Source organism: Oncorhynchus mykiss, chromosome 4 (assembly GCF_057628025.1).
Source record: "Oncorhynchus mykiss isolate SJ-2025 chromosome 4, ASM5762802v1, whole genome shotgun sequence".
Taxonomy (NCBI): Eukaryota; Metazoa; Chordata; class Actinopteri; order Salmoniformes; family Salmonidae; genus Oncorhynchus; species Oncorhynchus mykiss.
Genome location: NC_143025.1, coordinates 91,103,611 through 91,118,104, shown reverse-complemented (window position 1 = coordinate 91,118,104; position 14,494 = coordinate 91,103,611). Strand labels below are relative to the sequence as shown.

The following is a 14,494-nucleotide window of genomic DNA, read 5'->3' as shown; positions in this document are numbered from 1 at the left end:
AAAAAAAACACTTAGTCGTGGCCAAAGTTCCAGAGCATGTCTTTAATTTAAAGCACTGAGATGATAAACAAATATCACACAAGGAAGTCCTCTTTTCTGTCCATTTGAATCCTGACATTACATTTTTAGTCACACTGATGCCAGTCATATTGATGCCAGTCATATTGATGCCAGTCATATTGATGCCAGTCATATTGATGCCAGTCATATTGATGCCAGTCATATTGATGCCAGTCATATTGATGCCAGTCATATTGATGCCAGTCATATTGATGCCAGTCATATTGATGCCAGTCATACTGATGCCAGTCATATTGATGCCAGTCATATTGATGCCAGTCATATTGATGCCAGTCATACTGATGCCAGTCATATTGATGCCAGTCATATTGATGCCAGTCATACTGATGCCAGTCATATTGATGCCAGTCATACTGATGCCAGTCATATTGATGCCAGTCATATTGATGCCAGTCATATTGATGCCAGTCATATTGATGCCAGTCATACTGATGCCAGTCATATTGATGCCAGTCATATTGATGCCAGTCATATTGATGCCAGTTATATTGATGCCAGTCATATTGATGCCAGTCATATTGATGCCAGTCATATTGATGCCAGTCATATTGATGCCAGTCATATTGATGCCAGTCATATTGATGCCAGTCATACTGATGCCAGTCATACTGATGCCAGTTATATTGATGCCAGTCATATTGATGCCAGTCATATTGATGCCAGTCATACTGATGCCAGTCATATTGATGCCAGTCATATTGATGCCAGTCATATTGATGCCAGTTATATTGATGCCAGTCATATTGATGCCAGTCATATTGATGCCAGTTATATTGATGCCAGTCATATTGATGCCACCCCCACTATGGGGTCTCCCGGTTTGGGCTTGGCCAGGTTGCCCCTGACCCTGGCCTGGTCCACAGCATCCAGAAGGTTCTTCCCATCCATGGCCAGGTTGTGTGCTGCAGTCAGCATCTGTTTCTTACACTCTTCCTTCAGCGAGGTGACGGCGTTCTGCTGGGCCAGACGCATCTTACTGATCAACTCTGACATGTCGTTGTTCAACAGCTTCTGGGTGCCCTCGATCTGACCAGGGTGGGAGGAGAGAGAGAGTTAAGGTAATGGTGGTCTGCGTACTAGTCGGTTTTCTCTTTTAGTCATCTCCTTTCTCATGGTTTCTAAAGCCAACATCTCAGTAGAACAAGAGAATAGAGGGATTGAGAGACTGAGGATGTGCCGTCGAGGGCCTGGGGATATCGGCAGGGTAAGCCTAGTGGTCAGAGCGTTGGACTAGTAACCGAAAGGTTGCAAAATCGAATCCCCGAGCTGACAAGGTAAAAAAAATCTGTCGTTCTGCCCCCTGAACAGGCAGTTAACCCACTGTTCCTAGGCAGTCATTGTAAATAATAATAATAATTTGTTCTTAGTTTTTGTTCTTAGTTAAATAAAAAGGTAAAATACAAATATTGGAGAGGTGTGAGATAAGAGGGTTGTTACTGTACCTCTGTCCTGATGGATTCATGCAGGGTAGGTAGAATATCATCCACACTGTGGATCAGACTCCGCAAGGTCAACCCTACAGACTAGGGAGAGAGAGAGTCATTAAATCAATAAAATATGTCCCGGCAAGTCAAGTCGAGCTGTTGCTACGGATACAAGCCCCGCCCCTCCGGAAACCTCTTTCTTAAAGCTAAGGATCCGGGTCCCGTTCTGCCCATGTGTTATTTTACACACATTCATTATTCTAGCTGCCCCCGCCCTTCATGATGTAACCTATGTCTCTGCCTCATGTTTCTGAACAGATTAAATAAAAACCCTGCGGGATTTGAACCGACGTTCCAAAAAACAGCTATGACTTTTAACTCTCTGTCTGTCTGTCTGTCTCTGTCTGTCTGTCTCTGTCTGTCTGTCTCTGTCTGTCTGTCTCTGTCTGTCTGTCTGTCTCTGTCTGTCTGTCTCTGTCTGTCTGTCTCTGTCTGTCTGTCTCTGTCTGTCTGTCTCTGTCTGTCTGTCTCTGTCTGTCTGTCTCTGTCTGTCTGCCTGTCTGTCTGTCTGTCTGCCTGTCTGTCTGTCTGTCTGTCTGCCTGTCTCTGTCTGCCTGTCTGTCTGCCTGTCTGTCTCTGTCTGTCTGTCTCTGTCTGTCTGTCTCTGTCTGCCTGTCTGTCTCTGTCTGCCTGTCTGCCTGTCTGTCTGTCTGTCTCTGTTGTAACGGATATAGTGCAGTTGCACAAGCCAGATGCCTGTTTGTGTCGTGCTTTATGTTTGCAATACTGACAACAATAGCAGGTACGAACATGTCGATTATGATTTTGTGGAAAAATCAGCTCAATAGTTTGAACAGTTATGTGTACAACATTGAAGGCTACACCAGTGACAGGACAAAGGTGATCGAGGAGAATAGGTACTCAGAACAGCAGCTACATAGGTAACGGACTGGGTACTCAGCACGACAGCTACATAGGTAACGGACTGGGTACTCAGAACAGCAGCTACATAGGTAACGGACTGGGTACTCAGAACAGCAGCTACATAGGTAACGGACTGGGTACTCAGAACAGCAGCTACATAGGTAACGGACTGGGTACTCAGAACAGCAGCTACATAGGTAACGGACTGGGTACTCAGAACAGCAGCTACGTAGGTAACGGACTGGGTACTCAGCACGGCAGCTACATAGGTAACGGACTGGGTACTCAGAACAGCAGCTACATAGGTAACGGACTGGGTACTCAGAACAGCAGCTACATAGGTAACGGACTGGGTACTCAGAACAGCAACTACATAGGTAATGGACTGGGTACTCAGCACGGCAGCTACATAGGTAACAGACTGGGTACTCAGAACAGCAGCTACATAGGTAACGGACTGGGTACTCAGAACAGCAGCTACATAGGTAACGGACTGGTTACTCAGAACAGCAGCTACGTAGGTAACGGACTGGGTACTCAGAACAGCAGCTACATAGGTAACGGACTGGGTACTCAGAACAGCAGCTACATAGGTAACGGACGGGGTACTCAGAACAGCAGCTACATAGGTAACGGACTGGGTACTCAGAACAGCAGCTACATAGGTAACGGACGGGGTACTCAGAACAGCAGCTACATAGGTAACGGACTGGGTACTCAGAACAGCAGCTACATAGGTAACGGACTCGTAACTCCAAGCTGAAGTGTTTGATTCAGGTCCTACTGCTCGAGTACCTCCACCTTCCATGTCTTTACCTTCACTATGTTGATGTATTGTTCAGGCTGTAGTGTGTTGACATCGTTCTTTAACTGCACCACCACCTTGACCAGCTCCATGACCGCCTGGTACACCTGGTCACCTGACCGGTCCAGCTCTGCTGTGGGGGCGGCCTGGGCTGTGGGGGCGGCCTGGGCTGTGGGGGCGGTGAGACGTGGGGGCTTGTCTGGCGCGGCTGGGATATTCAGAGGAGAATAGAAGGGGAGAAAGGAGGGGTGTATGAGAAGGACTGGAGGATGTTTATGATACTTTTGTTTCTCTTCATCAAATTCCATTTCATACGACTAGATATTGTGAAGGACCACTCACTCACCATGTCCAGTCTCAGCTTCAGGTGACTATAGACGGAGAGAAAAGCAGAATAACTATAGAAACCTGACAGACTAATCATCATACCTACTACAACTCCATATCGCACAGCAGGAAAGTCAGCTGGGGATTTGTTACCAATTCATTGTGATCTCATGTATAGACAGACGAGTAAATGAACAGACAGAATAGTAACAAACAGACAGAATAGTAAACAAACAGACAGAATAGTAAACAAACAGACAGAATAGTAAACAAACAGACAGAATAGTAAACAAACAGACAGAATAGTAAACAAACAGACAGAATAGTAAACAAACAGACAGAATAGTAAACAAACAGACAGAATAGTAAACAAACAGACAGAATAGTAAACAAACAGACAGAATAGTAAACAAACAGACAGAATAGTAAACGAACAGACAGAATAGTAAACAAACAGACAGAATAGTAAACAAACAGACAGAATAGTAAACAAACAGACAGAATAGTAAACAAACAGACAGAATAGTGAACGAACAGACAGAATAGTAAACAAACAGACAGAATAGTAAACGAACAGACAGAATAGTGAACGAACAGACAGAATAGTAAACAAACAGACAGAATAGTAAACGAACAGACAGAATAGTAAACAAACAGACAGAATAGTAAACAAACAGAGAGATGAGTAAACGAACAGGCAGAATAGTAAACGAACAGACAGAATAGTAAATTACAGACCAGAAAAACACAGGCTGCGGTAACACTTTACCTAAAGCCTGCAGGTAGAAGTCTTTAGAACATGTTATATTCATGTATGAACTTTTATACAAACACATACCAGTGGGCTGGTGGCATCCTCGTGTCTCATGGGATCCTGTAAAGGAACAAGTAGGTTCAGGTTCATTTGACATTATATGGACGTGGACCCTCGATTGGCCACGGACCTTATAGTCCCCAAAGGGACAGTTATATTAAACACAGACCCACTGAGAGGGAGAGTTACAGGGCTGGTGGTTAGAGTGGAAAGGGGGTTGGTTGACAGGGTAGACCGAAGGTAGTCATGGCGGACAGGGTCGTACAGAGCGCTAGATGTTAGGGCGGGTTTGCTAGGTCTATGGGGGTAAAGGTCAAAGCTATATTCCCCACCAGGAATCGTTACTCCTTGGTCAGCCACTTGTTGTTAGGGTGGTTGCTAGGGCGGGTTGCTAGGTTTAGAAGGGTAAAGGTCAAAGGTGTATTCCCCACCAGGAATCATTACTCCTTGGTCAGCCACTTGCTGTTAGGGTGGTTGCTAGGGCGGGTTGCTAGGTCTAGAAAAGGTAAAGGTCAAAGGTGTATTCCCCACCAGGAATCATTACTCCTTGGTCAGCCACTTGTTGTTAGGGTGGTTGCTAGGGCGGGTTGCTAGGTCTAGAAAAGGTAAAGGTCAAAGGTGTATTCCCCACCAGGAATCATTACTCCTTGGTCAGCCACTTGTTGTTAGGGTGGTTGCTAGGGCGGGTTGCTAGGTTTAGAAGGGTAAAGGTCAAAGGTGTATTCCCCACCAGGAATCATTACTCCTTGGTCAGCCACTTGTTGTTAGGGTGGTTGCTAGGGCGGGTTGCTAGGTCTAGGGGGGGGGGGGTAAAGGTCAAAGGTGTATTCCCCACCAGGAGTCTCTCCTTGGTCAGCCACTTGTTGCTAGGGCGGTTGCTAGGGCGTGTTGCTAGGTCTATGGGGGTAAAGGTCAAAGATGTATTCCCCACCAGGAGTCTCTCCTTGGTCAGCCACTTGTTGCTAGGGTGGTCGCTAGGGCGTGTTGCTAGGTCTAGGGGGGGGTAAAGGTTGAAGTTATATTCCCCACCAGGAGTCTCTCCTCCTTGGTCAGCCACTTGTTGTCCTCCATCATCTGTTGTTTCTGTTGTCTCATCGTCTCCTGCATACGCTCTCTCTCCATCTGCCACAACCGCTGGGCGTCCTCCTTACTGGACGGCTCCACAATGAACTCACCCTCCTATTGGACGGGAGACACACATTCATATAGTAAAGAGCTAGTAATACAGTAGCCTTGCTTGTTGGCCTTATAGCAGTAACACAGGGATTTAACACAAGCACGGGACACATGACCTGGATCGTCATCGAGACCGAACGTAGAAGGAGTAAATGAAAGGGAAACTAGGTTGAAGATACTGTATCCCTGAAAACCAGATGCTTACGGTACCTTAAACCCAGCTGAGGGTGGAAATAGAGTAACCCAAGTCTAGAAGGAAGTAGACTAGAACTAGAGAACTAGTGTCTAGAAGGAAGTAGACTAGAACTAGAGAACTAGAGTCTAGAAGGAAGTAGACTAGAACTAGAGAACTAGAAGGACGTTGACTAGAACTAGAGAACTAGAGTCTAGAAGGAAGTAGACTAGAACTAGAGAACTAGAGTCTAGAAGGAAGTAGACTAGAACTAGAGAACTAGAGTCTAGAAGGAAGTAGACTAGAACTAGAGTCTAGAAGGAAGTAGCCTAGAACTAGAGAACTAGTGTCTAGAAGGACGTAGACTAGAACTAGAGAACTAAAGTCTAGAAGGAAGTAGACTAGAACTAGAGAACTAGAAGGAAGTTGACTAGAACTAGAGAACTAGAGTCTAGAAGGAAGTAGACTAGAACTAGAGAACCAGAGTCTAGAAGGAAGTAGACTAGAACTAGAGAACTAGAGTTTAGAAGGAAGTAGACTAGAACTAGAGAACTAGAGTTTAGAAGGAAGTAGACTAGAACTAGAGAACTAGAGTTTAGAAGGAAGTAGACTAGAACTAGAGAACTAGAGTCTAGAAGGAAGTAGACTAGAACTAGAGAACTAGAGTCTAGAAGGAAGTAGACTAGAACTAGAGAACTAGAGTCTAGAAGGAAGTAGACTAGAACTAGAGAACTAGTGTCTAGAAGGAAGTAGACTAGAACTAGAGAACTAGAGTCTAGAAGGAAGTAGACTAGAACTAGAGAACTAGAGTCTAGAAGGAAGTAGACTAGAACTAGAGAACTAGAGTCTAGAAGGAAGTAGACTAGAACTAGAGAACTAGAGTCTAGAAGGAAGTAGACTAGAACTAGAGAACTAGAGTCTAGAAGGAAGTAGACTAGAACTAGAGAACTAGAGTCTAGAAGGAAGTAGACTAGAACTAGAGAACTAGAGTCTAGAAGGAAGTAGACTAGAACTAGAAAACTAGAGTCTAGAAGGAAGTAGACTAGAACTAGAGAACTAGAGTTTAGAAGGAAGTAGACTAGAACTAGAGAACTAGAGTTTAGAAGGAAGTAGACTAGAACTAGAGAACTAGAGTCTAGAAGGAAGTAGACTAGAACTAGAGAACTAGAGTCTAGAAGGAAGTAGACTAGAACTAGAGAACTAGAGTCTAGAAGGAAGTAGACTAGAACTAGAGAACTAGAGTCTAGAAGGAAGTAGACTAGAACTAGAAAACTAGAGTCTAGAAGGAAGTAGACTAGAACTAGAGAACTAGAGTCTAGAAGGAAGTAGACTAGAACTAGAGAACTAGAAGGACGTTGACTAGAACTAGAGAACTAGTGTCTAGAAGGAAGTAGACTAGAACTAGAGAACTAGAGTCTAGAAGGAAGTAGACTAGAACTAGAGAACTAGAGTCTAGAAGGAAGTAGACTAGAACTAGAAAACTAGAGTCTAGAAGGAAGTAGACTAGAACTAGAGAACTAGAGTCTAGAAGGAAGTAGACTAGAACTAGAGAACTAGAAGGACGTTGACTAGAACTAGAGAACTAGTGTCTAGAAGGAAGTAGACTAGAACTAGAGAACTAGAGTCTAGAAGGAAGTAGACTAGAACTAGAGAACTAGAGTCTCACCCCCATGCTGCATCGTCGTGGAGACATCGTGGGCACGACCACTGTGTTGCTCCTAGAATCTACAACAGTGGTGTATTCACAGGGACTGACCAGGTCTGGAGAGCTGGCACACAGGGCCTCATTCAGCTGAACGTGCAGGCCAATATTGTTACCAAAACGACCCCCAGGTTTCATCCTGGAGGGCTAGAAACACAGGGACAGAAACGTTGAGTAACTTATTTGCTAATTCTAACAACGCCATGACAAAAAACAATGATGCTGAAGGTAGGTGTGTGTGTGTGTGTGTGTGTGTGTGGACGTGTTTAACAAACAAAAATTTGACCAACTGGGGAAATTTTATTAGTCCCCACAAGGTCAACTGCTATTTCTAGGGGGTTTAGGGTTAAGGTTAGAATTAGTGTTAGAATTAGAATTACGTTAAGGGTTAGGGTTAGGAGCTAGGTTTAGTTTTAGGGTTAAGAGCTCGGGTTAGGATTAAAGTGAAGGTTAGATTTTCGGTTAAGGTTAGGGGTTAGTGAAAATAGGATTTTGAATGGGACTGAATTGTGTCCCCACAAGGCTAACTGTATAAGACTGTGTGTGTGTGTGTGTGTGTGTGTGTGTTTGTCATCAAGAAGATAGGACACTACCTTAGGAGGAGGCTCGTTGAATTTGAACTTGGTGTCAAAGAACATGATGGGGCGTTTTCTGTCCCTCTCTCGCTCTGCCTCCTGCTCCTTCTCCATCTGATGGACGTCACTGTGAAAAGAAAAAGTACATATTGGCAAAGTTGTTTGTGGTTTAACAACAACCACGACCATATTCAAATCAGATGTCAGAACATAGCCAAGCCAGGCCAATGGCAGTCAGTACCTGATCTTAACGACCAGCTCTGTGAAAGAGGGTCTCTCGCGGGGGTTGTAGGACCAGCAGCGTGTCATGAGGGAGTAGAGCGCAGGAGGGCAGTCGTCAGGTTTGGGTAGTCTGATGCCTTGCTCCAGCTGAATGATGACGTCACGGTTCTCCAACCAGAAGAAAGGCTGCTGCCCTCGACTCAGGATCTCCCACATACACACCGCTATGGAGAGGGAGGGAGAGAGAAAGAGCGAGAGAGAGAGAGAGCAGCTGGTAAAATGATGACCCGAACCCGGCCTCCCGGGTGGCGCAGTGGTTAAGGGCGCTGTACTGCAGCGACAGCTGTGCCACCAGAGACTCTGGGTTCGCGCACAGGCTCTGTCGTAACCGGCCGCACCAGTGACTCCTGTGGCGTGCTAACCAAGGTTGCCAGGTGCACGGTGTTTCCTCCGACACATTGGTGCGGCTGGCTTCCAGGTTGGATGGCGCTGTGTTAAGAAGCAGTGCGGTTGGGTTGTGTATCGGAGGACGCATGACTTTCGTCAAATTGTTACAGAAATGAAAACCTCCTACTTGACAAACTGGGAAAATGAAACAAACACAGAATAAACTAAATTGCTATTTGGCTTCAAAATATAATACTCTGTCTCTACTCTGTCAGAGATACAAAACAGATATAGATCCTGACCCTAGGCTCAGCGATCACTAGTGAAAGAAAGAGAGAGAGAGAGAAATTGAGAGTAAGATAAAGAGAGATCTAGAGAGTAAGAGAGAGAGAAAGAAAGAAAGAGATGGAGAGAGTAAAAGAGAGATTAAGAGAGAAAGAGAGATGGAGGGGGAAGAGAGCGAGAGAGGGGGGGAGTAAGAGAGATGGAGGAGGACGAGAGAGAGGGAGAGAGTAAAAGAGAGATGGAGTGGGAAGAGAGAGAGGGAGAGATGGAGAGAGTAAAAGAGAGAGAGAGAGTAAGAGAGATGGAGAGAGTAAAAGAGAGAGAGTAAGAGAGATGGAGGGGGAGGAGAGCGAGAGAGGGGGGAGTAAGAGAGAGATGGAGGGGGACGAGAGAGAGGGAGAGAGAGAGTAAGAGAGATGGAGAGAGTAAAAGAGAGCGAGAGAGTAAGAGAGATGGAGGAGGAAGAGAGTGAGAGAGAGAGAGAGATACTGTTATTCACATGCACACACACAGAAATACTGCAAGAGCAAAGTATCCCCCAAAACATGTCAACAGACTTACCAAACATCCAGACATCACTAGCCGTTGTGAAGCGTCTGAAGTTAATGGATTCTGGAGCCATCCATTTTATAGGTAATCGGCTCACTGAGGCTGTGGAAGTGACGCAGAAAGACAGTGGAAATGTTTTGTATATACACGTATTTAGCCAGTGTGAGGCCAGTATTTAAGAGAACACAGACAGACCACGCCATAGGAGAATCTCAATTACATTTCCTTGATTCCTTGCATCTTCTCGCCTCCTTCTCAAAACCCAATTGGATGAGCAGGTCAGAAGTCCCTCCCATCCAATGGGTTTTAACAATGAGGCGTGGTGAGAGGACGTGAGGAATCAAGGAAAAGGACATTGAGATTCTCCCCATACCCTTGTAATACTCTTCATCCTCGATGTGTCTGGACAGACCAAAGTCTCCCAGCCTAACACAGTCTGCTGTGGCCACCAGCACGTTCCTCACCGCTATGTCCCTGTTGGGACACCGTAAACGGGTTAGTTGAAACAGGGAGGTACTACCTGACGTTGTCCAATAAGAACACTGGGTTTTTCGTCATCTGCCGTAAGATGTTTTGCTACGGTGTGCTCTAATGAACAAGACCCTGTTCTCCGGGTTAGAGGAATTATGGGTGTCAACGTGGCTGTCAAAACCTGTGCTTTGTCTCTGTGGGGACACAACATGTTGTGGGGTTACCATGTTGTTGTCATGCTGTGTTGCTACCATGTTGTGTTGTCATGCTGCGTTGCTACCATGTTGTGTTGTCATGCTGTGTTTCTACCATGCTGTGTTGTTGTGCTGTTGTCATGTTGTGTTGCTACCGTTGTGTTGCTACCATGTTGTGTTGCTACCATGGTGTTGTTGTCATGTTGTGTTGATACCATGATGTTGTTGTCATGTTGTGTTGCTACCATGATGTTGTTGTCATGTTGTGTTGCTACCATGATGTTGTTGTCATGTTGTGTTGCTACCATGATGTTGTTGTCATGTTGTGTTGCTACCATGATGTTGTTGTCATGTTGTGTTGCTACCATGATGTTGTTGTCATGTTGTGTTGCTACCATGATGTTGTTGTCATGTTGTGTTCCTACCATGATGTTGTTGTCATGTTGTGTTGCTACCATGATGTTGTTGTCATGTTGTGTTGCTACCATGGTGTTGTTGTCATGTTGTGTTGCTACCATGATGTTGTTGTCATGTTATGTTGCTACCATGATGATGTTGTCATGTTGTGTTGCTACCATGATGTTGTTGTCATGTTGTGTTGCTACCATGATGTTGTTGTCATGTTGTGTTGCTACCATGATGTTGTTGTCATGTTGTGTTGCTACCATGATGATGTTGTCATGTTGTGTTGCTACCATGATGTTGTTGTCATGTTGTGTTGCTACCATGATGTTGTTGTCATGTTGTGCTGCTACCATGATGTGTTGTTGTCATGCTGTGCTGTCATGTTGTGTTGCTACCATGCTGTGTTGTCATGTTGTGTTGAACCATACTGTGTTTATCATGTGTTGCTGCCATGTTGTGTTGTAGTCTTAGGTCTCTCTTCATGTAGTGCTGTGGTATCTCTCTTGTCCTGATGTGTGTTTTGTCCCACACCTTCAATCCGAGCCCCCGTCCCCACAGGAAGGGCTTTTTGCCTCTTGATAGGCCGTCATTGTAACTAAGAATTACGTTCTTCATTGACTTGCCTAGCTAAATAAAGGTTCACTAAATATAAACAACATGGGCCAGCAATACTACTTTACATCGTGGACATCGACACCGAGTGTACAAAACATTGACACCTGCTCTTTCCATGACACAGACTGACCAGGTGAATCCAGGTGAAACCTATGATCCCTTATTGACGTCACCTGTTAAATCCACTTCAAATCAGTGTAGATGAAAAGGGAGGAGACCTGGTTAAATTATTTTTAAGCCTCGGAGATAATTGAGACATGGATTGTGTATGTGTGCCATTCAGAGGGTGAAGGGGTAAGATATAGAGATATACTGTAAATGCCTGTGAAAGGGGTATATTAGTAGGAGCCAGGCACATCCCACTCGTTTCCTGTGTGTATCAAGAATGGTCCACCACCCAAAGGACATCCAGCCAACTGGACACAACTATGGGAAGCGTTGGAGTCAACATGGGGCCAGCATCCCTGTGGAACGCTTTCCACACCTTGTAGGTTGGTGCAACTCAATATTAGGAAGGTGTTCTTAATGTTTTGTACACTCTGTGTATGTATTACATGTCTAAGAGTGTGATGAAGTGTTTTCTGAAGAGAAATACGGTGGCCGACATGGAATATGGGTGTCAAGATGGCCGCCAAATTGATGACGTATGAGAGTCAAGTACAGATGATTCGGTTCAGTCAGTCGTCAGTGATGAGCCCTTCCCAGCTAGCTTGTTTATGCTGACTAGCTGGCAACAGCATCATTGCGCTAGTTAATACTCACTAAAAGAAAGGGATGTTTATTTTGATGGGTGAGGGAGGAAGGGAGAAATGACTTGTAAGTATTGGTCACCTTCTGGGTGCCAATTAGCTAACGCAACGATAAGCCGGTGTGCATGACCATTACAACGGCGTTGTGTCAACGTACTTCCCACTGGGCTAACTAACGTCTTGGTAGTAACCATCTGGATGTCACTGATGCCTACTGATCAGTGGCGAGACTTTGTGCTGCAAACCAGTAACAGAACAACGTGGCACAGAATGTGTCCTTTGTTCCTGCTTGCCGACTAAAACTGAGCACTGCTGTCCTGCAGTAAGGACAGGGAAGTAGTTAGAAGGTGAAGCTAATATCAGGCCAGTATGGAGAGGGAAGTAGTTAGAAGGTGAAGCTAATATCAGGCCAGTATGGAGAGGGAAGTAGTTAGAAGGTGAAGCTAATATCAGGCCAGTATGGAGAGGGAAGTAGTTAGAAGGTGTAGCTAATATCAGGCCAGCATGGAGAGGGAAGTAGTTAGAAGGTGAAGCTAATATCAGGCCAGCATGGAGAGGGAAGTAGTTAGAAGGTGAAGCTAATATCAGGCCAGCATGGAGAGGGAAGTAGTCAGAAGGTGTAGCTAATATCAGGCCAGGGTGACAGCTAAAGCACATTTATTGTAGTAATTTTCATCGAAAATGTAAAACTACAGTATTAACATCTACATAAAAAAATGACTCCAGTGAAAAGGGAATGATTCTGTACATTCTCCCAACTTCGACAAACAACTTTCAAATTCTCATTGAAGATTCTAGCCACAAGCATGAACTAGCTAGCTGGGATGACTGACTGGACTGAATCAGTTTATCTCCACTCTGCTCTCGCTGCGTGACACACGTCATCAATTTCGGGACCCCAGGCATGTCCGTATAGCCTCCTCCTACCTGTGCACCATGTTGATTCCTTCCAGGTAGACCAGAGCTTTACAGATCTGCAGGCTGAAGAGGACCAGCGTTATGTTGGTCAGCTTGTGCTTGTTCTCTTCTAGGTATTTGCCCAGCTGGAAGACAGATGGAACAGAATGATAGGGCAGCTACCAGCTAGCAGGCAGGAGAATCTGGTAGAGAAGCGCCTGGAGAGTCACTGGTTTGAATCCCAGGTCTGACAGGAGAAATTGTGCTATAAGTCAAGTGTATCTGTGTTTCCAAGTTCATTTTGGCTACTGTTGTCTCACTTAGCCATAATGGTAAAGCTCCATGACGATTCACGCATCATGGCTAAAATCATAGCATTATGGCTAACAACATAGCGTCATGGCTAAAAACATAGCGTCATGGCTAAAAACATAACGTCATGGCTAACAACATAACATCATGGCTAACAATATAACGTCATGGCTAACAACATAGCGTCATGGCTAACAACATAGCGTCATGGCTAACAACATAACATCATGGCTAAAAACATAACGTCATGGCTAAAAACATAACGTCATTGCTAACAACATAACGTCATTGCTAACAACATAACGTCATGGCTAACAACATAACATTATGGCTAACAACATAACATCATGGCTAACAACATAACATCATGGCTAACAACATAACATCATGGCTAACAACATAACATCATGGCTAACAACATAACATCATGGCTAACAACATAGCATCATGGCTAACAACATAGCATCATGGCTAAAAACATAACGTCATGGCTAAAAACATAACGTCATGGCTAACAACATAACGTCATGGCTAACAACATAGCGTCATGGCTAACAACATAGCGTCATGGCTAACAACATAGCGTCATGGCTAACAACATAGCGTCATGGCTAACAACATAGCGTCATGGCTAACAACATAGCGTCATGGCTAACAACATAGCGTCATGGCTAACAACATAGGATGCATTCGTTAATTCACACTGGAGTGCCAGAGAGCTTTTCGCTCTAGGAGCGTTCAGAGGGCACACTGGACGCTCTGGCCCGAGGAGTAGGGTTGATCTGAGCATTCTGACCTCACAATTGCAGTCAAGCACCCAAGCTAACAGGCTAAAGTTAGCTAGCTTGTTGGCTACTTCCAGACATAAATGAAAGAACACCTCACTCTGACCATTTTACTCGCCCTAGTAGAGCTGGTTAGGCTGTTTTCATGTTATCCAGAGTGTTGGTGACTGTAACTGTGCTGCTGGCAACAATTTAATTACACTTTTTTTTGCCAACTTTTACTCACACCGGCCATACTCAACGGGTTTGAGCGTTTGTAAATTCATAACTTATTTCAGCAATCTGGCACACTCAGAAATCGGATTAGATAGCCAGAGCGAATTTACAAACACACCCATGTGTCATGGCTAACAACATAGTATGGCTGTGGTTCTCACCTCTCCATACTGGTATAACTCCATGACAATCCACACTGGGTCTTCCTCTATGACACCGATCAGACTGACGATGTGGGGGTGTTTCAGATTCTTCATGATCACTGGAGAAATGGACAGGTTTAACCATACAACTTTTCCTTACATTTTGTATGGGGGGGGGGAAGCTTGTACCCTAGCCTAGTGTTTGATATGCTATGCAATCTCCTTGTAAATTAACAGTGTTGAGTGTCCTGACGAGTTTCATTT

At 44.7% G+C, this 14,494-nt stretch overlaps 1 protein-coding gene across 2 annotated transcripts in view; it reads right to left on the bottom strand.

The window, feature by feature from the left end:
* Window positions 1–22: 22 nt before the first annotated feature.
* Window positions 23–14,494, bottom strand: part of ptk2bb (protein tyrosine kinase 2 beta, b) — a 43,207-nt gene continuing 28,735 nt past the window's right edge. For both annotated transcript variants that reach the window (XM_036976367.2, XM_090233517.1), the window contains 13 exons: window positions 14,249–14,349; window positions 12,805–12,920; window positions 9,817–9,917; window positions 9,456–9,545; window positions 8,242–8,446; window positions 8,019–8,127; window positions 7,390–7,572; window positions 5,405–5,554; window positions 4,400–4,435; window positions 3,581–3,605; window positions 3,246–3,442; window positions 1,524–1,604; window positions 23–1,107 (listed from right to left, as the gene is read on the bottom strand). In XM_036976367.2, coding sequence (XP_036832262.2) covers window positions 865–1,107; window positions 1,524–1,604; window positions 3,246–3,442; window positions 3,581–3,605; window positions 4,400–4,435; window positions 5,405–5,554; window positions 7,390–7,572; window positions 8,019–8,127; window positions 8,242–8,446; window positions 9,456–9,545; window positions 9,817–9,917; window positions 12,805–12,920; window positions 14,249–14,349 — 1,637 coding nt within the window. In that variant the 3' untranslated portion in view covers window positions 23–864. The remainder of the gene's footprint in view (window positions 1,108–1,523; window positions 1,605–3,245; window positions 3,443–3,580; window positions 3,606–4,399; window positions 4,436–5,404; window positions 5,555–7,389; window positions 7,573–8,018; window positions 8,128–8,241; window positions 8,447–9,455; window positions 9,546–9,816; window positions 9,918–12,804; window positions 12,921–14,248; window positions 14,350–14,494) is intronic.